General features: G+C 47.3%; 3 protein-coding genes and 1 pseudogene across 7 annotated transcripts in view; 1 reads left to right on the forward strand and 3 right to left on the reverse strand.

The window, feature by feature from the left end:
• Tubgcp2 (tubulin gamma complex associated protein 2) overlaps positions 1–8726 on the reverse strand; it is a 24918-nt gene extending 16192 nt beyond the window's left edge. The window contains exons 1-5 of one of the 4 annotated variants that reach the window (XM_036198201.1): positions 8392–8704; positions 7942–8115; positions 3623–3808; positions 1931–2059; positions 63–239 (exon numbers count right to left, since the gene is read on the reverse strand). In XM_036198201.1, coding sequence (XP_036054094.1) covers positions 63–239; positions 1931–2059; positions 3623–3772 — 456 coding nt within the window. In that variant the 5' untranslated portion in view covers positions 3773–3808; positions 7942–8115; positions 8392–8704. Of the gene's footprint in view, positions 1–62; positions 240–1930; positions 2060–3622; positions 3827–7941; positions 8116–8391 lie in introns of all 4 variants that reach the window. The other 3 variants (XM_036198193.1, XM_036198215.1, XM_036198208.1) reach the window with 3 other exon arrangements.
• On the forward strand, positions 8444–13105 carry Znf511 (zinc finger protein 511). The gene is made up of 6 exons (XM_036198225.1): positions 8444–8651; positions 8880–8953; positions 9262–9463; positions 9558–9682; positions 11924–12043; positions 12746–13105. Exons 1-6 carry the CDS (start codon positions 8499–8501, stop codon positions 12822–12824), a joined length of 753 nt encoding a protein of 250 aa, XP_036054118.1. The 5' UTR covers positions 8444–8498; the 3' UTR covers positions 12825–13105.
• Positions 13106–15159: 2054 nt separating this feature from the next.
• On the reverse strand, positions 15160–18333 carry LOC118577462 (annotated as a pseudogene).
• A 4319-nt stretch (positions 18334–22652) lies between these two features.
• On the reverse strand, positions 22653–24313 carry Ventx (VENT homeobox). 2 transcript variants are annotated; one of them, XM_036170234.1, is made up of 2 exons: positions 24070–24313; positions 22653–23440 (listed from the first exon to the last, which is right to left on the reverse strand). In XM_036170234.1, exons 1-2 carry the CDS (start codon positions 24281–24283, stop codon positions 23043–23045), a joined length of 612 nt encoding a protein of 203 aa, XP_036026127.1. In that variant the 5' UTR covers positions 24284–24313; the 3' UTR covers positions 22653–23042. The 2 variants fall into 2 exon arrangements, with proteins under 2 accessions (XP_036026127.1, XP_036026126.1); XM_036170233.1 differs by having other exon boundaries at positions 23236–23440; positions 23996–24291.
• Positions 24314–24726: the final 413 nt, after the last annotated feature.

Genomic DNA, 24726 nt, shown 5'->3' on the forward strand with positions numbered 1-24726 from the left:
GCATAGCTAGCAGCCAGTGTTGCTGCAGTGGGTGGAGCTGTAGACCATGGTAGATCTGGTACCTGCTGCAGTGTAGAGCCTGTGGCCACACTGCCAAGCTGCTTCCTCAGTTCTTCTAGCTCCTGTGTAGACATCTTAGAGGTTGTAACAGGGATGTTGAAGCTGGTGGTGCTGCTGATGGCAGCATTAGCTGCAAGCTCAGCTCTTTCCTTTGCATTCTGTTGCAAATACTGCAGTGTCTGAAACCACATAAAACCATACATTCATACTGGGCCACAAAAGCTTGCTGTGCTCTACCACCTGTCACATCACCAAAACAACAGGGGACCGAAAGCTTACAGCCTTCTTTGATAGTCATTCCCTAATTTCACCCCCAACGGACAAATCTTCCTCTACATTCTACCTACAACATCTGGGCTGCAGTACCACTTCCCCTTTCTGTCCTACAGCCTGGTATACACCTCTGCGCTGATGGAGAGTAGGGCTCAACACACTACTCACTGGCTCCATACTGACATATGACACATGCAATAGGTAGGGACCAGCACAGCATTAGAGAAAAGCAGATGTGCCACCTCATGCTACTACTTTCATGTTTCCTGGTCTGTGCCCATCCTGAGTTATATTATGACTTACTATTATGGTTTGGATATAAAAATGTCTTCCTAGCTGGGCAGCAGTGGCACACACCTTTAATCCCAGCACTTGGAAGCAGAGCCAAGCGGATCTCTGTGAGTTCAAGGCCAGCCTGGTCTATAGAGCAAGATCCAGGTCAGGCACCAAAACTACACAGAGAAACCCTATCTCGGGGGGGGGGGGGGGGTGGGGGGGGTGGGGGGGGGGTGGTTGTCTTTCCAAAAGATTCACATGTTAAAGGCTCAGTCTCCAGCTGGTGATGGTATTGAAATGGGATTGGATCACAAAGACTCTAACCTTATCAATGGATTAACTCACTGATAATACAAACTGAACTCTTCACGCCATGAGGTCAGCAGCTCTGAAGCCTCTTACCAGGCTACTCCCTGAGGTTCTGCCTCAATTTGGGCCCAAAAATAATGGGGACTGAAACCATAAACAATACAACCACTTCCCTTTAAGTTTACAGGTATTCTTTTTTGTTTGTTTGTTTATTTTTGTTGTTGTTGTTCTTTCGAGACAGGGTTTCTCTGTAGCTTTGGAGCCTATCCTGGAACTCGCTTTGTAGACCAGGTTGGCCTTGAACTCACAGAGATCCTCTTGCCTCTGCCTCCCGAGTGTTGGGATTACAGGCAGGTGCCACCACCACCCAGCTCAGGTATTCTTTCAGTATGGAAAGTGTAGATGTAACCGGCTTGTTAAATAAGAAACACAGAACCGATTGCAGAGTTAAAAACCACGAGGTCAGAGCAAGAGCAGAAAACCTTACCCTTCACTGCTTCTGCTGTTCTTCCTCTCTGCCAGGTTGCGTGTAGCTACTGCAATTAGCGATAGCTCCCACAGGCCTGAGTTGTTCGTAGCACCGGCTTTTTAAGCAAGTAACTCCAGCTGCGGCTGTAACCGCTTGTAGCTAAGGCAGGTTGGGCCTGAGTCCTAAGCTGAGCTAGGCCCGGGGTAGGCTGGGGCTAGGCCCAGGCTAGGGAGCCGGGCCCGCCCAGGCGGGAAGCCGGACCCACTGCCAAGGCAAGCGGTTTTTTAATGAATTCTTGCCACGTTGGGTGCCAGGAAAGGCTAATGTTTCACCAAACACATGCCTTCAAAGTGTTGCCTTCAGGAGGCACAGCTGCCAATCAGTGAAAGCAGGACAAGGATATGCAGAAGTAAATGCATGTAAGGTATAATCTGCACCCCAGGCTCCTTGAGGACCACAAGCCAGGACTCTGCAGAGACACTGGGGGGTGTTTTCAATGTCTCCAAAGCAGGTGTGGTGATGCAGATGAGGCAGGAAGCTTACCTCTTTGTCTTCTGTGAGCTTCGATAGCAGGTATACCAGTGGGTCAAGGTTCCTTGTATTTTTAGACTTCAGTTCATCATATTTCTTTAAAAAGTCCTCAGGAGTACGAGAAAATTCTGCAATTTTAACCTCATATCACAAGCACAAGTAATTTAATGATAGGAACAAATCAAATACTTAAAAAAAAAAACCTTAATAAAAAAAAATAAACAAATCACAGTTGAAATAGGTGAGCTAAATAATGCCATCTCTGAAATAAACAGGAAATGAATGTCAATGCTCCACCAAAAGCAGTCACCCTTCTTTTATGATTTCTCATATCTTACGCTTCACAGGCCTGGGAACGCTCACAACTCTCCTACAAGTTCATGCATTCTTTCATACTTGTGGCCTCTTGAACTTACTGCCTGTACCAATTCAGGGATGTTTCACTCAGCAATGTTTAATGATGTGACAACAAATTAAACGAGTGTGTGCTTCCTGAGCTAGGTTCCACTCAATTCGTCTGACTGTACTGGTGCCATCATTATACTGTTTAAGTGACATTTCACAATGTCTGTTTTATTGTATTTTAACTTTCAAAAGATTTACTTTTATTTATGTGTCTGAGTGTTTTGCTTACATATATGTCTATGCACCATGTGCATGCAGTGCCCATGAAGACCAGGAAAAGGCATTGGAGCCCCTGGAACTAGAGTTATATATTGTTATGAGCTACCATTTGGGGAACTGGAAACTGAACCAGGTCCTCTGCAAGAGCTACAAATGGTCTTTTTCCCCCCAAGGACAGGGTTCCTCTGTGTAGCTTTGCAGCCTGTCCTAGAACTCGCTCTGTAGACCAGGCTGGCCTCAGATTCACAGAGATCCACCTGCCTCTGCCTCCCAAGTGCTGGGATTAAAGGCATGCACCACCACCACCTGGCTGCTGCAAGTGTTTGTAACCACTGAGCTATCTCTGTAGCGTCTATGTTTTTATGTCTAAAAACACCTATATTTTTAGACGTAATTTCAAATTCAAAGGTATCTTTTATTAAAGATGCATAACTGAATTATGAAGTCGGGTGTGGTGTGGCACACACCTTTAATCCCAGATAGATCTGAGTTCAAAGGCAGCCTGTTTTACATATGTACATAGTGAGTTTCAGACAGGCCAAGGCTACACAAAGAAAGATAAAAAGAGGGGTTGGGGATTTAGCTCAGTGGTATAGCGCTTGCCTAGCAAGCACAAGGCCCTGGGTTCGATCCTCAGCTTAAAAAAAAAAAAAAAAAATTCAGCAATGAAAAAAAAAAAGAGATAAAAAGAAAAAGAAACTGAAAGAAATTTCAATGTGATTAATATGATTAATATCAGTAGTTTTCCTTTTCCCACCCAGTAATTTTTACATACATTAAGTCTCCTCCTTAATATATGTAAACTGTGGAGGAGAAATAGAGGACTGTGTAAGTGAGAGTTCAAGACTACTCTCTCTCTCTGGACATCCACTGATTCATCTATATAATGGAGTAAGTAACATGGAGTTATTCCTGAGAACCAGAAGCCTAGCAGAGCACAGCGAATGCCAGGTTCAAAGGAAGCACCCATCAGGTGCTGTTGGCCCAGCACTAGCCATGCTGTGGGATGAAGTGTCCACACCCATGGCTGCACCTTCAGGCTCCAATCCCTATGGTCCTGTATCAGGAATAGGTGCTCACCTTGGCACTGTGGGCAGAGACTGTGGTTGTAACATATGGAGTCCGGTTCTTCTGCAGCAGGTCAATGTAGACCTCAGCCCCGTCCCCACCATGGATGCGTAGCAGGCTGAGCAGCTCATTGACATCATGGTGAATCCGAAATTCACTCATAGTTTAGCTCTGAGACACCAACATAGCAATATTCTCCTGAAGGCAGGAAGAAAGCTGTTCATAAAATTAAAACCTAAATGTCTTTTGACTGATTCAAGCCTTCGACAGAAAGGCTTGATTATGTCAACCATGAGCCTCTCCCTCTCCCCGGCAGTCTGCTCTACAAAATCTGCCAGCCACTGTCACTGCCGCTGTCACTGCATGCACCTGTACCATAGCCCGTCAACACAGCTTTCAGTAGTTTCCCAACTCCCACCACCACTTGATCCGGCTGTGCCAGCTAAATCACCGAAATGGGTGGACAAACTTGGCTCTCACTTTCTGGTCCAGCCCATCCTCATGTAACCACAGGCCTGCAGGAGGCAGATCCGATATTTTGTCTCAGCTTTTCTGGGCCTGGCTGGGCAGACACAATGATCCTGCCCATTGAGAGAACTTGCACCGGCCTAGGCTATTGTCTCTGTCCTGATGTAGTAAACCTCCTGCTCATAAGACCCAATTCTTAAGCCCTACCCTGTGAGTCGGTGCCTCTGCTCACATGCCTGTCTGGTACTCTTTGTTCACTCTAAAGCCTTCAATGTTTCTTTTTCTGGTCCAGGCCCGACAACATACAAAGATAGTTTAGGTACGTAAGAATATGTGGAATATTCCACATATTCCAGCTTTACTGATGCTCTAGGACCAGCTGTACTGAGGTCTATGCACTGGCTAAAGTGGTGGAGATCAAAAAGATTTCTGAGGCTGTAACCCCAGAACTTGACAGGCTGGGCAGGAAGATGACAGTCAAAGCCAGTCTGGGATACAGCAAGAACCTATCTCAAAATCAAACAGAGCTGTATTTGACGTCACAGAGCAACAGCAGAAGACAGCATGCCAATTTCTAAACCAATGTTCTACTGGTTAGGAAAGGCATGGTGATTTCTGTGACACATCTTTTTTTTTTTTTTTTTTTTTTTGGTAAAGCTGAGGATCGAACCCAGGGCCTTGAGCTTGCTAGGCAAGCACTCTACCACTGAGCTAAATCCCCAACCCCGGTATGGTGACTTCTATCCCATCATCCCAGTGGAAAGTGGTTGACCTGTGGAGACTGTATATAATGTCCTACTGGGTAACAGATGTACCAACATCCTGGTACTAATAGCTGAGAACATGGGGTCTTCCAGTGATGGCTGAGCTAGTCAGTCAGTATCAGAATTGCTATTAAACAGCATTAAAGAAAACAAACACTAGCTACAGATTAAAAATTAAGCCCAATAAAAACTTTATGGATATTATAGGAACACAGTAATAAACCCATGTCAGGATTCTTAATTTGAGATCCACAAACAGTAGTGAAGTTATGCCTGGAGATGAGACTTTACTATTCATATCTGTGAATTTTCTGAGCATTCTTGTATATTCACAAAGGTGTAACTCAGAAGTTAAGAACTGCTGTACTAGCATCTCCAATTGAGACAGGCCTTGAGTTAAACAGTGTCAAGGGCAGGAGACTCAGCACACACTCCCACAGTATGCTAATGTACAAACAGTACCATCTTAGAACTCTACCTTGAGAGTTCCACACTGTAAACCCATGTAATACAAAGCAGTGTCTTAGTTTATCACCCTCCACCAATGGTCAAAACAGGTGTCTCCAAGAACTAAATCAAAATGGAAAGCCTAAAGCGGGTATCAAATCCCTAGCATACACACTTCCAAATCAAGAGGTGTTCAGTGTAACCACAATAAAAAGCACACAACAGCAGAGTGTGGGCTGTGGAGTCTTACGCAATAGAAACATGATTCCTTCACCTGTGGGGTGTGGACACCAGTCAAAACGCTAGCTAGCCCCTTGCATGCTGCTCATGAAAAGAGGGCTTAACAGAGCTCCCTAGAGTTGCTATGGGATTAAATAAAACAAATACTGCCTCAACATGTTTGCTCTGTTTTCTGGGAACTGGTTATGCTCACTAAGTAACGTGGAACTGCTTAGTTTTAGAGAGACAGTAAGACACTGACAGTATCTTTAATGCGGGTATCTTGGGGCTGGATACATGGCTCAGCAGTTAAAAGCATCTTGCGGAGGACCTGGGTTGAGTTCCCAGCTCCCATATGGTAGCTCAAAACCATCTGTAATTCTAGTCTCAGGAGAACTGACACTTTTCTAGCCTCTGTTGGCACATGCTGCACAAACAAAATGGCAGACAAAACACCCGTACATTAAAAAAAATAAAATGTTCAAGAAATATGTTTAAAAAAATATTGGTAGGTCTCAAAAGAGGCACTTTAAGCTACCTGGCAAGCAGAACGCAAAACCCCAAACTTTCCCCACATATGGTCTCTTCAAATTCAGCAGTAACCATGAGGCTCTGCAAGGCCTGAAGGCTGTCCTGCAACACGCTAGATGGCAAAGAGGTCTGAACAACCAACACAAAGCTCTGCCCACCAGACACAGGGCAGAGTACTACCATGAAAGGATCATTTGTTTAAAAATCATATCCAAGGGTTGGGGATTTAGCTCAGTGGTAGAGCGCTTGCCTAGCAAGCACAAGACCCTGGGTTCGATCCTCAGCTCAAACAAACAAACAACAACAAAAATCATATCCAAGTAAACGTGTAAATCCTCAAATATCACTACTTCCCATGTATTAATCCAAGGAACCTGCCATGCTTCCTGATTTATAGATAATTTGGGGTGGCGGTGGCGGGGGGTAGGGGGGGGGGTTCTCTCATCTCTAAACAGTTGCTTCCTTTAAGGCTTTAGATATGTCCTAGGAGACATACCTAAACTTTCAGTTGTCACAATGAAAAGACACTCTTGGCAGTTACTGGGCAAGGGACACAGACAGTAATGTCCACACAATTGTTTCTACATACAGGAAGACAAAGTCACAGTTGAAAGGTCCAACTGTAGAGAAGTCTGATCAACCCTCAACAGCCTGCTTGACTTTCTCATACTCCTTGGTTCCTATCTCTATCAGTCACCACAGATGCACTTGACCGAACACAACGTATTTAGCAAAGTCTGGAGCAACCAATTATGAGCAAACCAGGTACATGTTTTCAGTGACAATGGCTAAAATGGAGTTGGGGTAGAGGTAGAAGAGGTGTAAAATGGGGATTCTGGAGCAGCAATTCTCAATCTATGGGTCAAGACCCCCACGACCCTTTCACAGGGTCACATATCAGATATCCTGCATATCATATATTTACATTATAATTTACAACAGTGGCAAAATTACAGCTATGAAGTAGCAATGAAATAATTTTATGGTTAGGGGTCATCACAACATGAGGAACTGTACTAAAGGGTCACAGCATTAGGAACGTTGAAAGCCACTAAAGGCTCCTGGATAATAGTACAAACCAGAGTGTGCTGGTTGGTTTGTGTCAAATGACACAAACCTAGACATATCTGGGAAGACAGAATCTCAGCTGAAGAACTGTCTCCACCAGGCTGGCCTGTACATTTCTTTGGTAGATGATTAATGCAAGAGGGCCCAGATCACTGTGGGTGGGCCTTTGAGCAAGTGGTTCTGGGGTATATAAAAAAGCAGGCTGGCTGGGTGGGATGCAATCAGGAGGCAGAGGCAGGCCAATCTCTGTGAGTTTGAGGCTAGCCTGGTCTATACAAGTGAGCTCCAGGACAGCCATGGCTGTCACACAGTAAGTCAGTAAGCAGCTTTAATTTCTGCCCTTCTGCCCTACTCTTCATGGAAAACTACGGCTGTAAGCTGAAATAAACCCTTTCCTCCCAAAGCTGCCTTTTGTCTCAGTGTTTATCTCGGCAATGGAAATCTAACCAAGACACGGCCTGTCAAAAACATTTTATAACTTGCAAAATGTCAAGAATCCAAATGCTTTTACAGAGACAGACCAGTGAGAGAGATGACGTCACCGCTAGCCCATAGGCAGCTAGATGGCTAGAGACATGGACACAGACCTTCATTTCTAAGGCATAATGACAAAAAGTTTTTTTTTTTTTTTTTTTTTTTTATGGTTAAGGGTTTAAGTTTTATTGTAAATGAGAGAGAGAAAATATCCAGAGACATCTGGAAGAGTCCAGAGCAGAGAGGAAGAGAAACAGACTGGACATGGCCAGGGCTGTCTGAAAGAAGGGAGAATAGCCCCAAAAGGTTTTCGTTTGTATCTGTTAAACAGTAGTACCCCTTCTTCTTCCTTGATATTACCTTCATACAGGTGAGCCCAGCTCTGCCCTAAAGCTCCCGAACGTGTCAGCTGCACATCTCAATCGCCTTCTTGTTTAGGTTAGGGTTTCTTCCCACGTCTGTCTCTACTGAAGGCGGCCCTGACTCCTTCACTCCAGAGGACCCGCAAGCCAGCTCCACAGTCACCGCGGGGCTCTCGGGAGAGAAGTCACATTAACCGTGAACTTCCCACGGCCACTGCCTCCAGCTGGACGCCTGGCGGGGACACCAACAGCCAGAGGCTGTCGCACCGAGGAGCTGTGGGACAGGCCCGGGTTGGCAGTCGGAACTGCCGGTGGCAGATGCCCAAGAGAATCAGACTCCTCACCGCTGCAAGTTAGTCGGTTCCCGTACCCGGTCGCCCGCACCCGATTCCAGCCCCGCCCCTCCCCGACAGGTTCCCGCCACAAGCCAGAACCAGCCCTCACTCACCTCCGCGCGCCGCGTTCCGCCCCGCTGGGTTGCCACAGGAAGTTAATAGACGTCACGTCCGTCCCCGCCCCGCCGACGGTGGCCGAAGGGCTGCGGCGGCCGTGGAGATGTTGCTTCCCTCTGCGCTCTATTCCCGTCTGGCTGGGGCGCCCGGGTCAGCCGAACCGCTGCCGGTGGAGCGGAGCCCTGCAGCTGGGGCGGCGCCCTTCCGGTTCACACCGCGCCCCGTGCGCTTCCCGCGGGATCACGAGTTCTTTGAGGTGCGTGAGAACCTGGGCGTAAGGTTTCCTGAGCGCCCCCCGCGCAGGGCGGGGCCTAGGGGGCAGGACTGTCGCTGGGGGCGGGGCTAGGCTAGGCGGAGCTTGTCTGTGTGGGCGGGACTTAGGGGCTGGACTTGTCTCTGTAGGTTGGGGCGTGGTTCAAAGCTGCAGGGCGAGGCTTCAAGACCCGGGTCCACCCCTGGCTTTTGGCGCGTGTATCTTCCGTAGGATGGGGATGTGCAGCGGCACCTCTACCTGCAGGACATGCTCACGCAAGTGTCCGAGACGCCGGAGAAGTCCATGTGAGCAGCTTGGCTTCGAGGCCTTTCTCTTCTTGCTAGCGCTACCCTGGCTCCTCCTCTCCCGCCCGCGTACAGGCTAGAATCCCTTCCAGATGACACCCTAAGTATCATCGGCTTAGCACCACCCTGCCCGCGCACTAGCATGGCTTGGCAGGGTCCTCCCTCCCCTAGTCTATTAGTAAGGTTTGGGGTGGCACAGGAACTCTGAACTTGTTTCAGGCTCACCAACAATCTGGGTCGGAAATTCCTCCTAGAATTCCTGCCGGGGTGGGGGGGCATCCCTCCAAGTAACACGCCTCCTTTCCCAGGGTGCCTGAGTTCACCTGTCAGGTGGCTGGGTGCTGCCAAGTGTTCGCTGCCCTAGAGGACTACCAGCATCACTACCACATGTTGCATGGAAACACCTGCTCCCTCTGCAGCCGTGCCTTCCCCTCTGGGCACTTGTTGGATGTCCACATCCTGGAATGGCATGACTCTCTGTTCCAGATCCTGGCCCAGAGGCAAGATATGGTGGGTGTTGGCTACACTGAGCACATCTGCAACAGTGACTGGGATCTGGGCTTAGGGCAGGGTGAGAGTGGAGTTGACACCTTGTTCTTTGTAGTACCAGTGCTTGGTTGAAGGCTGCCCGCAGAAGTTCAAGACCAGCCAAGACCGGAAGGATCACATGGTGAGGCTCCACTTGTACCCTGCGGATTTCCGATTTGATAAGCCCAAGACAAACAGAGGGTACGTAGGGACCCAGTTGTGACTACCCCCAGTCTTAAGCCTGGGAACAGACACTGGAGTCAAAGCTAACTTAGTTTTTATTTATACACAGGTAGCTGAAACTCTGAGGACAGTGAGTTAGTATGCTTGGGGTATGCGTCCGTGGAGACAGGAGAGCACTTCCTGGCTGGGAGCAGAGGGAGTGGTACTAGCAGGTGCTTGTACTGATCTGTGCCCTGCATGCCCCTCTGAATCAACCAGCAGGGGCATTTGGGACTGGCCCAGTGCATGTACTCATCACACTTCTCCCATGGGACCTCCTAGGTTTTTGTTTCTTTCTCTCTGCTTACTTTCACAAACTTGTCAACAAAGCTGTCTGTTAACCTGACTGTTTATACTGCCCAGGAAAATAACTCCTGGAATAACTCTTAGTGTAATACTTCTTTGCTTCCTTTCAAGCATGATTCCTTTCTGTGAACTCTCCGTAATCATTAGATATTGCATTGATTGGGGTTGGGGAGACAGCTCACTAAGTGGAGTGCTTAAGCTTGAGGTTCAATCCCTATCACCTATCTAAAAAAGCCAAGGGTCATGGTGTGCACATATAATGCTAGCACTGGAGAAGAGGAGACAGGTCTCTGGGCTTAGGCCAGCCAGCCTAGCCTAAGCTGTGAGCTCCAGGTTCCAGTGAGAGGCCCTGTCTCAAAAAATAAAGTAGATGGCTACTGAGGAATGACACCTGAGGTTAGCCTCTGCCCTACACACACAGGCATACACCACACACGTGGGTATACACATATAAGCACACACAATGAGTAAATAAATAAAAATTTAGTGAAGTCTTTATTTTCTCCAAATAGTGCACCTGTCTATGTAAAATAATTAGAGAACCCATTGCATTGTGGAATGCTTCGTGAGAATCTGAGTCTTCAGTACTTCTCTACTTCTACAATGCTGGATTAGCTGGTTGGTAGTAGGGGACAAGAATCTATGTTATCTAGTTAATTTTAGTAAATCTCTCCCTCATGGAAAGACAGTTGGGGACTGGGAATACAGCTCAGTAATAGAGTACTGTCCGTAATACCACATCAGATGGCTTACAACTGCTTGTAATTTCAGCTCCATGCCCTTTTCTGTCCTCTAGGCATCCATACATGTGGCACAGAGAAGAACACATACATATACATAAGTAGAAAAATAGAAAAGCTTAAGGAACAATACTGGTGGGACTGAGCATGGTGGAACATGCCTTTAATTCCAGTACTTGGAGAGCAGAGGCAGGCAGATCTCTGCATTTGAGGCCATCCTGGTCTACATATCAAGTTCCTGGCTAGCTGTCTTTTTTCTTTTCCTTTTTGCAGGGGTGGGGTAGGTGTCTCACTGTGTGTACTGTAGCTCTGGCTCATCTGGAACTCACTTTGTAGGTCTGGCTATCCTCCAGAAGTCACAGAGATCATCTGTCTCTCCCTCTCCAGTGCTGGGATTAAAGGATGCACTACTGCACCTGGCCCCAGGTGTCTTTAAAAGGGGGAAGGATGGGGCAGCAATGGCGCATGCCTTTAATCCCAGCACACAGGAGGCAGAGGCAGGTGGATCTCTGTGAGTTCGAGGCCAGCCTGGGCTACAGAGCGAGTTCCAGGACAGGCACCAAAACTACGCAGAGAAGCCCTGTCTCAAATCCCAGTACTCGGGAGGCAGAGGCAGGTGAATCTTTGTGAGTTGGAGGCTACAGAGTGAGATCCAGGAAAGGCGCAAAGCGACATAGAGAAACCCTGTCTCAAAAAACCATAAAAAGGGGAGGGAGTGTTGGAGAGATGGCTCAACAGTTACGAGCACTAGGTGTTCTTCTAGAGGTCCTGAGTTCAATTCCCAGCAACCACATGGTGGCTCACAACCATCTGTAATGAGATCTGGTGCCCTCTTCTGGCCTGCATACATACATGCAGACAGAACACTGTCTACATAATAAATAAATAAATCTTTTTAAAAAAAAAGAAAGAAAGAAAAAAGGGGGGAAGGATGAAGAATCATTATGTTTAAATTTATAAATTATCAGACTTAGCTGTATGAATGCATGACCATGCCATAAAGCATTCTTCTTTTTCCAGTAGCCTGAAAATTTCATTGTAAGAGTAGAATATGCCAAAATAGTAAACAAACAAACAAACAAACATTTTTGCAGGAAAAAAAATAGTATCTTCCTTGAGAGTTCAGTACTGGGGAACCAGGTACAAGTGCTGCCCACTGCTTTGTCCTCTACAGCCCAGCCGTGCCAGCTGCTCCAGACCCACCAGCCAGAGACCTGAAAGATGACAGTGATGCCATGGATATCTGCTCTGAACCTGCTGCCCCACCTCCCTGCAGGCGGACCTACAGCCACAGGTCAGTGTGTACATCTTTCCGTGTGTATTAATGACTGTAGGTTTGCAAGTGGGTACCACTGAGCAGGAAGGTGGGCTTCATTGCTGGTGACAACCTGAAGGTTGTAGTTTGCCTCCTTTCCTGACCCTGGAGCCCAGCATGCCAGCACCACCCCCTTGTCACTGTCACCTCTGCCGAGTGGAAAGGACCTTCTGCTGTGTTTGCCTGGCAGACTGTCTTTCTCAGATTGCACCCACATCAGCTTTAACTATTACTTTGGGGAAATTTTTGAAATTGGTGGTGGGGTAGCCCAAAAATCCAAACCGGCAGGAAGATGGACATGGATGCCCCTCATTTGCCTTCCAGCAGCCATCTTTCATGGTTGTTTGGACCTTGGCCTGTGAGTACCCTGCCTGCCTGTGGTGATTAGGTTTCAGCAATGGGGATAACAGGAAACGGATGCCATAGGGGCCTCTGCGGGAGCTAACCTTGCTGGCTAAATTCTTCTAAGCAAATGCACATTGGTACCAGGAAGAGATCCCACAGGAAGCAAGCCTAAAACCAGGAGCTGATCCTAGGACCCAAGAGACCAGACTCCATTTCCTGAGTGTTCCACAAAGCAAAAGGAGAACATTCCAGAATACAAATGTGAAGGAAGTAGAGACAAGCTGCGTGTTGTTAAAGATAATGCCATTGTTTGAGATGACCATTTTTCTGTTTCAGAATACCTTCTACTGTCTGTTTTGGCCAGGGTGCAGCCAGAGGCTTTAAAAGCACTAAGAAAAGAAACAAACACCACTGATGGATCCTGGCAAGGAAAGCCAGACGGACTTTCGGGGAGTGGTGTGCCAGGGCCTTTCTCTTGCTTCTGGATAGCTGCCCTGAGCTGGACCCTTGCCACCTCCTTATTTATGTCTGAGCACATGAAGCAGCCAGTGTGTAGAAACTCAGAATCTGCAGATTCCAGAAATAACCAGGACACACTAAAGGAATGAGATGGAGAAACCACCTACCTGCTTTGTGGGGGCTACTCTAAGAATGTCACTATTAAACATATGAAATAAATTTTTTCACTGATGATCAGAAAAGGGAATGATTGTGAGCCATGACTATTTTGCTTTCAACAGAAAGTTTTAGGGAGATGTGTGTAATTCCTGCATCCCACAAAAGCTGTGAGGAAGGGGTCCGGAACAGCCACAAGTGAATCCAGGATCCTATGCTCGAAGAGACAACTTTGTTGTCCTTGTGCCCTGTGCGTCCAGTTAAACTCCACTGGGACATGGTATCTGGAAAAGTGCAGGAGGAAACCCTAGGAGAGAGATTGGACACACACACTGCAGGGATAGTGGGGCAGCTGTGGAGTAGATATTGAGAGACCTCACGGTGCAGTCCTACCAAAAGCCTTAAAAAAAAGAAAACCCAAAAAAACCTATCCCAGGTCTGTGGCCAGCAAAACCCATTTTTCCTGAGATACCAGAAGCTTGGGAAAGCCAAACACAGGAAAGCCATCTTTACCAAAACCATGCTCCATCGAACCACAAGCACACCAATAACAAGCCCCAGAGTAGTTCTAAGATCAGTTAGTTGTTACTAATGTCAAATTTAAATAGCAGCAATGAGAGGTCGGAGGAAACAGAATGTAGAGCCCTCCTGGTTTGAAGGCAGCAGAAACCGCCTATGAGATGGCAGAATGCCAGGACTAGTAGAGTCCCACTTCCATCATTCACAAAACTAAGGAAGGCAGGAGCACAGTACCTCACAGACACCTTCAGTAAAGAGATGTTTGGGGTTTGGTTTTTGGGTTGGTTTTTTTTTTTTTTTTTTTTTTGAGATTTATTGTCTTTATGTGTATGTGCACATGATGGATAGCAGGTGGCCTGGAGTTATGAGGTCTGGTATGATTGATGGGAATCCAACTCTCATCCTCTAGAGGAGCAGTGCATGCTCTGCTAAGCCATCTTTCCAGCTTTCAAAAGAGCCAGCCGGGAATTCTCGAGTTGAGAGTATAGTGTTTGAACTTTAAAAACTCACTGAAGGACTCCCAGGGAGAGCTGAGACGGCACGGGGAAGACTAAGTGAGCTGGACCGATCAACTGGACAATGCAAGTCAAGGAACTGAGCAAGGTGAAAAGACAAGGTTACATGGCTCTCATCTGTAATCCCAACACTGGCAAGACCGAGAGTTCAAAGCCAGCCTGGGTTATGGAGTAAATCCCAGATTTGATGAAGAGCAGGACAGGAATAGAAAGGGTGATCTTAAAATTCATATGGACGCAGGAAAGAGTAATGCTAGAGATATCACCATACCTGACTGCAAGTGAGAATACAAAGCTGTAATAGAAACAACTTGGTAGAGGCGCAAAGCAGGCAAACAGACTAGTGAGAATTAAGTCGTCAGAAATAAGCTCATGCAGTACAGTCACTTAATCTGAAAATACATGGGAGAAAAGATAGACTCTCTCACATACGGTGCTGGGAAAGAGTGGGTTCCACGTGCAGAAGAAGACCAGGTCCTTGACTCTTGTCCGCCAAAAGTCAACCTGGGTCAAAGGTCTTAATGCAAGACCTGGAATTCTGAAACTGTTAGAAGAAATTAGAGAAAACATGTCAAGATAGGGCTGGGGATTTAGCTCAGTGGAAGAGCGCTTGCCTAGCAAGTGCAAGGCCCTGGGTTCGATCCTCAGCTTAAAAAAAAAAAAAAAAAAATGTCAAGATAGGATTGAGGATTTAGCTCAGTGGTAGAGCGCATTCGATCCTCAGCTCAAAGAAACATGTCAAGATAAAGGCATGGGCAAGGGCTTTCTGTTAAGGACCTAAGCATCTCAGCAACTCCAAGAACTGACAAATGAGATTTACAAAAAATAGAAGTAGCACCATGAAGAAAACAGACAGCCTACAGAAGGGATGAAGCTCCTTGCTAGCTGTCTGATAGGGTATCACTATCTAGAACAGTGGTTCTCAGCCTGTGGATCATGACCCCCCAAGGGTCACATATCAGATGTCCTACATATCAGATATTTGCATTATGGTTCATAAAAATAGCAAAATTACAGTAGTAATGAAATAATTGTATGGTTGGGGGTCACCACAACTTGAGGAACTGCATTAAAGGGTCATAGCATTGGGAAGGTTGAGAATCACTGATCTAAAATATAGAAACAAGTCAAGACATTAAACACCAAAAGAATAAATAATACTGTCAATAAGTAGACAACTGGTTTGAACAGTTGTTAGAAGTAGCCAATAAATACATGAAAAAGTGTTCAACACTGAGATTTCACTTGACCTGTCAGAATTATAATCATGAATAAAATGAGAACAAAGGCTGAAGTGGCTTAGCACTAGAGCGCATGTACTGTGGTAGGATATGTTGTGTGTGTTCTGACAAATAAAGCTTACCTGGAGATCAGAGGGTGTAGCTAGCCATTAGTTAACCATAGGAACTGGGTGGTGGTGGCTCACACCTTTAATCTCAGCACTTGGGAAGCTCACATCTTTAATCCTAGCACTCAGGAGGCAGAGACAGGAAGTGATAAGGCGGAGTGGAGACAGGATCTAGGCCCTTTCTGTTGGAGGATCTGGAGAGGTAAGAAGTCACAGGTGGCTTCTCTCATCTTGCAGGTTATTACCTTGATTATCTGACTCCTGTTTTTTATTGATAAGACTAATTAGGTTCACACTTCAATGTACTGCACTTGGAGAGGACTAGAATTTGGTTCCCAGCACTGACATCAGGCAGCTTACAACTACCTGTAACTCTAGCTCCAGAACCCAATACCTTCTTCTGTTCTCCATGGGCACCTACACTTATGTGCATATAACCCCACATTGACACACACACACATGCACACGCACACGCACACGGGAAACTTTAAAAAGTAATATTTTGGGGTTGGGGATGTAGCTCAGTGGTAGAGCACTTGCCTAGCAAGTGTAAGGCCCTGAGTTTGGTCCTCAGCTCTGAGAAAAAAAAAAAAAAGTAATATTTTGAAACAAGGTCTCACTGTGCATGCAGTCTGGCTGACCTGGAACTTGCTATGGAGACCAGGTTGGCCTTGAGCTTACAGAAATCTACCTGCCCCTGACTCCTGAATTGTGGGATTAAAGGCATGCATTATTGCACCTGACAATAAAATTAATTTAAAAAATAATCAATGAGTGGCTAGAAAGATGGCTCAGAGGTTAAAAGCACTGGCTGCTCTTCCAAAGGGCCTGGGTTCATTTTCCAGCAACTACATGCTGGCTTACAAGCATCCCAGGGGATCCAACACCCTCTTCTGACTACACTACACTACACTCACATAGTGCACAGACATACATGTAGGCAAAACATCCATACACATAAAATAAAGTCTCAAAAAAATTGAAATGTAAGCAAAGTCTAGAGAAGATGTGGGAAAAGGAACTTTTAACACTGCTGGTGCAATGTAAATTATACTACAGGAATTAAAATGGAAGTGACTCAAAAACTAACAACATGAGCCACATCTCACTCCTCCGGGGTACACACACACACATACACACACACACACACACACACACACACACACAAGAGAGAGAGAGAGAGAGAGAGAGAGAGAGAGAGAGAGAGAGAGAGAGAGAGAGGGACAAGTGGACAGATGATTGTGGAAACATGTTGCAGTACCTTAGACACAGTCACTATCTGATCCAGCCACTCTTAGGTATATACACCAAGAGAAACGAACACACATTCACACACACACACAAAATATATATGAATGTTCATAGCAGCATAATTCACAGCAGGCAAAAGATGAAAGCAATGCAAATATTCACCAACTATCAAAGTGATAGACAAATGGGTTATATACATATAACAGGAATATTTTTCAGCCATACAAAGAATGAGGACCCAGGCAGTGGTGGTGCACACCTTTAATCCCAGCACTTGAGAGGCAGAGCCAGGCAGATATCTGTGAGTTCGAGACCAGCCTGATCTACAGTGTGAGATCCAGGACAGAAGCCAAAAAACTACACAGAGAAACCGCCTCAAAAAACCAAACCAAACCAAACCAAACAAAAAGAATGAGGAATTGATATCAACATACTGTACTACAGAGGAACACTGAAAACTAAATAAATGAGAACACACACACACACACACACACACACACACACACACACACACACACACACCTTTCTGTATGATTCTTTTTCTAGCAAAAGTCCTTAATGGTAAAAGCAACACGGATAGTTTGTTAGCATAGGGCTGGGCGGTGGGGAGGAATAGGGATGATGGCTGAAGGAGAGAGTTTCTTTTGGTGATGATGAAAATGTTTTAACATTGACTGTGGTGGTGGTGAATTACAGACTGAATGGGGGAACCAGAAGGCTTGTGAGTTGTATGTCAGCATAGCTTTTTAACAGAACAAACAAACTGAACAATCATGAGAGTCCAGCAAACCCTCATGCTGCTGCTCTCATTTAACCTGGAGGATTGCCCTTTAATACCGTATGAGAATTGAGAATTATATCCTTCAAACATGTCACCGATACCAGCCAAAAATAGGAACATAGGGATACTATGCTGTTGAAGTTTACCGAAGAAATTCTCATCTCCTTCCATGAGCATAACATCAGAGTCGGCCACAGTCTCTATTAAGTTTGGCTTTTGATATGCCTTGTTCAACAAGCAAATCATGTGATTTAGTATACTACTCTACCATGTAAGGGAACTTCTCTTCCACAGAGAACAGGGTCAACTTTAATAGTGAAATACTGCTTCTTTAACTACAGTAACTTTCTTCGACATTCACCTGTAACAAGTTTACAGTTGTTGGGGCTGGAGAGATGGGCTCAGCCTTTAAGAGCACTGGCTGCCCTTACAGAGGTCCTGAGTTCAATTTCCAGCCACCTCTTTGGCTCACAACCATCTATAATGAGATCTGATGCCCTCTTCGGGCATTCAGGCATATATGCAGCCAGAGCATAATAAATAAAAATCTCTTTTTAAAAAAAGCCTATAGTTATCAATAATATTATGACATGTTGGTGATCTTTTCCCCTTGTAGGAAAACCTTCTTAAGTGTCATATATAAGTTTGTTATTATCTAAAGTTTGGCAGCTCCTCCTTTAATGAGACTACAGATAATTTCTTATAGGATTGTTGATACAAACTGCACTTTTCTGAAATTCTGGCATGATCTCAGTGATTTTGATCTTGCAGCCTGTCTTTCTCTTCAAGGGCCAGCACCATGCCCACCACCATTGAGCATACACCTGGCACTCGATACTGTGCCCATCCGCACAGCCACATGGTCCACGGACAGGCTCACAATTGCATCCTGCATGTCCCCTTAAGTGTGAGCCCAGGGGTGCAGCCACTTTTTTGTTTCTGTTGTTGTTCTCTATGTAACAGTCCTGCCTGTCCTAGAACTCACAGAGATCCACCTGCCTCTGCTTCTGCCTCCAGAGTGCTGGGATTAAATGCGTATGCCACCATGTTCAGAAAAGGAAAATCCTACGACTTTTCACTCTGCAGGTTAAATGAGGAAGCCATTTAATTATTTTAATATATTCAGGAAAAAGGCATATGATTAACCACAATATCCATTCATAAAACTTCTTAGTAACCACCTCCAATTATGAGTCCTAATAATCTGGAAATGGTGGCTGTGAATTTACTGCCAATACCTTTGAGGTTAGAAGCATCTCCTTCTAAAGCAAAGATGGGTCCATGACACTTGGATATTCACACAGGTTCCCAACAGCCCAGCAAGCTAGGACTTGGAGGTAGACTGCTGTCTAGTCCTGAACTTTGGTCCCCCAAAGCTGCTAGTAAAGTAAGCACAGGATTAGACCCAAAGTCACCTGCCAGAACATGTCCCTATTGTTGTATAAAAACAGGTATGCTCAGAGTAGAGATGAGCCCATGGTTCTTCTCATAAAGTTTCAAAGATAACACCCCTTGAATGTTTAGGGGAAGATTGTGGTTGTGTGGTTTGGCTTTCTAAAGCACACACATTATAAATGTGAAGACATTTCTTTCCCTCCTTTGACCTTCTCTGGAACTTAGCTTCTCTCTATTACCAACCATCTCTGTTTAATGCATGATGGTTTTTTTATTTCTTTTCTTTTCCTTCCTTCTTTCTTTCTTTCTTTCTTTCTTTCTTTCTTTCTTTCTTTCTTTCTTTCTTTCTTTCTTCTTTCTTTTTCTTTTTTGTTGTTTTTTGAGACAGGGTTTCTCTGTGTAGTTTTGGTGCCTGTCCTGGATCTTGCTCTGTAGACTAGGCTGGCCTCAAACTCACAGAGATCTGCCTGGCTCTGCATTCCGAGTGCTGGGATTAAAGGCATGTGCCACCACTGCCTGGCTGATTTTTTTTTTCTTAATAACAATCAATTGCAATTCGAATGCAATGTGCCAATCAGGAACAGCAAAATTGTGTATATTTAGACAATACTTCTTCACAGTAAAACTGAGATTATCAGACTCTGGCACCAACTGTATGGCAGTATTCACAATGTTTCAGGGAAGCGGTGACCCACTTAATCAAAGGCTTCCCAAGAACACCACCAGACTGGGAGCTGGAGAAGAACGGAAGCTCAGAGAGAACAGGAGACAGTTGCTTTTCCCCAGCACGTGGCTTATGTTACTCAGCAGAAGGATGCTCAAGCAAGGAAGAGATGACATTGTCCTTTCATGCCCGCCCTATGACCTTGTCCGCCTATTGTGCATCAGCTGTGCAGAAATCCCCAGGAGGAGATGCTGCCCTCCAGATCTCTTGCATCATCTAGGGTCTGCTAGTCATGTTTAAAGAGTCTCTTATAGAGACTGACGGGACTAACCAGGCTCCACCCAGAGTGGTTCACAGCACAGTACCTATGCCTTCAGGTCTCTATGCTGGAGAACCTAGACCAGTCCCCTAGACCCAGAGGGGACAAAGCTGATATGGGTGGCCAACCCCAGCTCTGTTTGGAAGCTAGTAGGTGCATGAGGCCTGGCTCCCTCCCTGGGGGTGATTCTGACCTTAAAGGCCCCAGGGCTGTTTCCCAGAGCTCAGGCAATACTCTGACCTCCCATACCCATCCAACACATCAGGTCACTCTAATGGGAAGGTGAGACACACATACTTGATGAGTAAGTTACAGTCCAGACCTCCATACCTATGCTCTGCCCAAGGTCACCTGCAGCCCACACCATTTCATTACTTCTCTATTTCTTGTTTTGCCTGCTTCAAGCCCAGAGAGGCATGGTCCATCCTCAACAGCTTTTAGGTCACTTTGTTCAGGGGCCTCCCTGATACAAGTTTCCCAAGGTCAGGGCCGGGTCTCCAAGTCCACCTTCAGTGGTTCAGAATTGGCAGCTGAAAGAAAGGGCTTAGACTGGAAGCCATGACTCTGGGATTCAGAAGTCTATCCACATAATGCTGAATAGCAGAGGCCCAAAGATCTGCATTGTCACAATAAGGAAATCCTTTCACAACTGGCTCTGGGCCACTTCTGGCCTTTAAAGACCTCAAACTCAAGACATACTATTTGAATTCAGGATTAGATCAGTGAGTATGTACAGCATTGGGTCCTTCCTGGCTGGGACCAGAAGGGATCTGAGTTCTGTAAGAAAGCTGGTAGTCAGCTCTCCAGAAAAGTGTGCATGTGCCTCAGCCTTGTCCCAAAAGCAAACACTGCTGGGCGAGGGGAAGAATACTTGGCTGGATGATGTGAAGGTATGGATACATCCTACCTGCTAGACCACCAGAGCCATGCCCACCCTCAGAGGGAGGACTCTCAGAACCAGACACATAATTGGACTGGATCAGTGAAAGGATCTGAGGAGAATATTCCTGGCTGAGACTTTTGGGTCAGAGAGACAAACTAGCAAGCTGGCCAGTCAGCTGACCAGGCAGCTGAACAGCAGTTTTTGCTCAGCCCTTGGTGGCGCGTGCCATCACATGCTCTTGGGCAGCAGATAGAGATGTGCCACACAGGTCTAGATCCACTGTGAAGTGGTAGGGTGGCACACACCCTCTTTCCTGAAATGGACATTTGATTTTCATTTTCCTGTCATTTCGAGATGGTCAGTGCACTGGCCGTGGCTGCACATGATTGTGCCCAGTGCCACTCAGCACCTCGGATCTGAGAGCGGAACTGAAGCAATGATGGGAGGGATCTAGGAGGCGGCTGCTTGCCTGGGTGTGGTGGCTCATGTCTGCAATCCCAAGACTCAGCAGGGTGAGATAGGATTGCTTTGAGTCTAAAGCTAGCCTGGGCTACACAAGTAGTTCCAGGTCTGCTTTCCAAGGAGCAGACTTGCTGGTGAAATCTCAGGACCCTTCTCCCAGATCCTCTGCACACCAGCGTTTGCACACCAGCAGAGGGTCTGACCTCTTGAGAGCAGCAGTAGAACTGGGCTGAAGTTGAAACAGCCTGGGCAGAGGGATCTGTACACACACCCGAGACACAGCCACTCTCCCATGCAACTGTTCTTTACTCTCTGCATCCGACACCCCTAAAATTGAGCCATTTGACTTAAAAAAAAAAATCACATGACTGGGCATGGTGATGTATGCCTTTAATCCCAACACTTGGGAGGCAGAGGCAAGTGGACCTTTGTGAGTCTAAGGCCATCCTTGGAGAATAGCAAGCTCCAGGCCAGTTAAGGTTACATGGTGAGATTCTGTCTAAAAACAAAACAACAACCTATCTGGTTTCCATTTTCCAAGAGACACAGGGCTGAGGAATGTCGGTGGGTATCAATAGGCAATTCCATGCAATATCATCTCTTCTGTTTTATTTGGAGCAAATGGAGCAGTGACGGTCACAGGACAGCGGTTTTCCTGGAGTAGTTGTTCTGGCTTAGGCTGCTGAGCACAGACAGCCCAGTCTTTCCCCTCCTCCCAACCAGAATATCCTAGCCCAGGGCCATCACCGGGAGGTCCTCATGAACACACAGCAAGCTCACTTCTGCAGCCCAGTTCTTCCTCTCCAGCTCCAAAGCAGCATCTGGAAGAAGGGGCTTGTCCATGGCCGGGCTGTGACGCCAGGGGACCTTTGTGAGCCCTCAGCATCTCGAAGTTGTGGCAGAAGCTTACTGTGGAAACAGCCACAGATTTTACCAGCGCCATTGACAGGTACCCAAAGGGCCTCAGTCTGTCTTGACAGGGTTGAGAGTCCTACAGGGGGAATGGGACAGGACAGCGCAGATGTTCTTTTTCCGTTCCTCAAATAAAGGTAGGGGTCCGGATTCCTAAACAAGTCCACTCTTTTCTAAGGCGCATCTGGATTATAGGGGCCTCTGGCACTCACAGCAAGTTCTTTGGGACCTTCTCAAGCCCCGCCTCCTACTGCGCCCACAGTAAGGCTCTCAACCCTCAGTCTCCTCTCTTCATTGGTTGGGCACCCAAGAGGCTAGGGCTTGGTCCCTGCAGGCCGCTGCCTTCTGCGTGACAGCTACAGCCCTCTAGTCTCGAAGCCCAGCAGGTGCTGCCCCAGCTACCACCCTTATTTTTGGTGCTTGGTGCCAGCGGCATATCACCTTCCCCACGCTCCCACCCATGCAGCGTTTGCCTCCGGCTCCTTGAACGGTGTATATTCTAAAAAATTAACGGTGTATAATGTAAAAAAATAATAATAATGGGGTAAAATGTACCACATTTAGAGTAATAATAATTTCTAAGTTTCTTCCTAGCAATCCTACTATATCATTTTTATTTTAATTTATTTTTATGAAATTATTATGCCAGTCCAAAAGAGCCTCTCTAAAGGCCTCGGTGCTGCTTTGTACGAAGTAGGAAGATTTACTTTTATCCATTTCAAGGACTGTATGAAGCCCTTCAATGTCAGAAAACAGATTGATGTGAACATGGTTTTAGGAAGGTTTAAAATATTTGTAAGATGCCTGCAAAGAGGTTCCAGTCATCAAATATAACGTCGTATGAAAAGTAAAAAACGAAACACTAAAATGAAAGGGATACCTAAAGGTCAGAAATTACCAGGAGCATCAGCGGCGGGCGGAGCTGTGGCGCAGGCCTGAACCCCAGAGGCTAGAACTTGGTTCCATGGGCTAAGACAGGTAGTACATGCCATAAGCCGCGACCGGCCCGGCGAGGATGCCAGGAACCGCGCCGCCGCCGAAAGAGGCCGCGGAGCTGTGCAGCTGGGTGCCCAGCGGAAATGGCAGGGCAAACGCCGGCAGCAGTGGCTTGGCTGCCAGCTTCAGCTTCTCCAGCTCAGCCTCCTGCAGCCGCTTGGCCTTGGCTCGGCGGTTCTGAAACCAGATCTTGACTTGAGTCTCAGTGAGACTCAAACTGCTGGAGAACTCGGCGCGCTCGGCAATGGACAAGTACTGCTTCTGGTGAAACTTGCGCTCAAGCGCCAGCAGCTGCGCAGTGGTGAAGGGTGTCCGTGGCTTGCGGTTGTTTTTGTGTTTGCGGAGGGTGCAGGGTGGAGGGCTGGGGGCACCTGAAAGGAAAGAGAAGCACAGGGCGAGCGCTCAAACCCTGGCTGCACACCCCTATCCCGACACTGTCCCAGCCCCTACAAAGGAAGGTAGGTGCTCCGTGGCCACTCCGCTCAGAGGAGCGAGGTCCCCAAAGCCACGTGGATAAGCAAAGCAAGGGGGCAGGGAAGTGGAGGGGAGGCGCTCTAGACTCTCCCAATCCGTGACCTCGCACCCCAAGGAAAGGGGAGACTGCCCACTTGGAAAGAGCTAAGCTGGGGCGGAAGGCGGCTGCAATAGCAGGATGAGTAGAGGTCAGGGCTATATGCAGACTAGTTAGCTGTCGCGAGCACACGCAAAGTCGGTAAGGGGTGCAAAAGCATGAGCGACAAGGAGTGGAAAAGCATTAGGGATGTCTGTCCTGGGCTGCGGACCTCGCCCAGGAAGAGACGTGGACGTGGCTGTTGGGCCGGTGCACAATGTCGGGCTCCCATCACCAGTTATCCCATCACCAATTTGTACCAATTTGTGGCTGGGCGGGTTAGTGGCTAGTAATTAAGTTCGGAGCCACAGCGAGCATCGCCCCCGGACTTCCTCGCCTTGAATGCGCGCACGCTTTTCAGGGCCTGGGACCCGGGCACTGAGGACTTACGTGGGGGGCACGTGTGAGTGACCGGTGGGGGCCATGCTCCAGGCTTCGAGGCACCCGGCGGCCTTTCCTCCCCCAGTTCCCCAGGCTCGGAGCCCCGAACGTGCTCAGCCTCCAGCAGTGACTCGACGCTGAAGGGGAGTGGTCCATGCCCTACGTGGCCCCCGCCGCGTGTTCCGAGCCCCTCCGTGTTCATGTCGAGTGTCGCCCGGGCCATGCATGGGATGGCGGGTGCAGGGCTACCCGCCCGGCTGGTACTCGCGGGACGCAACGGCGGCTTGTTTAGCCAGGATCCTGGACTCGGTGGCTCTCGAGCCCCTCCGCACCCTATAAAAAGGTGGCTCCGCTTTCATGCGCCGCTACCCAATGGTCGTTTCAGCCGATGTGCGGACCTCAGTGCGGGTTGGATTCACTGCTTTCGGGGGCGGGACCGACAGAGAAGGGCGGGGCCGCTGCCTGGGAACTGAGTGCCCTGAGACCTGGGGTGGCATTGTCATACCCACATCAGGTTTTCAGGACCTACTGCCGTCTGTGGATGCGCTTATCGAGCTTCTCCTGCGGGAAAGGCTGAGGGGGAACCCATGCACCGACCAGGAGATGGCCTCGGCCTCCTGGAGCGGAGGAAAGGACTGCGCGTATGGTGTAGCCACCGTCTAGGCA

Source organism: Onychomys torridus, chromosome 1 (assembly GCF_903995425.1).
Source record: "Onychomys torridus chromosome 1, mOncTor1.1, whole genome shotgun sequence".
NCBI lineage: Eukaryota > Metazoa > Chordata > Mammalia > Rodentia > Cricetidae > Onychomys > Onychomys torridus.

Excerpts from the sequence above, each read along its gene's own strand:
- Znf511 (XM_036198225.1), top strand. The coding sequence starts at position 8,499 with ATGTTGCTTCCCTCTGCGCTCTATTCCCGTCTGGCTGGGGCGCCCGGG. Across the intron at positions 9,464-9,557 it reads TGGCCCAGAGGCAAGATATG|TACCAGTGCTTGGTTGAAGG; the intron begins GTGGGTGTTGGC and ends TGTTCTTTGTAG. Across the intron at positions 9,683-11,923 it reads AAGCCCAAGACAAACAGAGG|CCCAGCCGTGCCAGCTGCTC; the intron begins GTACGTAGGGAC and ends TGTCCTCTACAG.
- Ventx (XM_036170234.1), bottom strand. The coding sequence starts at position 24,283 with ATGGCCCGGGCGACACTCGACATGAACACGGAGGGGCTCGGAACACGC. Across the intron at positions 23,441-24,069 it reads CACTCACACGTGCCCCCCAC|GTGCCCCCAGCCCTCCACCC; the intron begins GTAAGTCCTCAG and ends CTTTCCTTTCAG.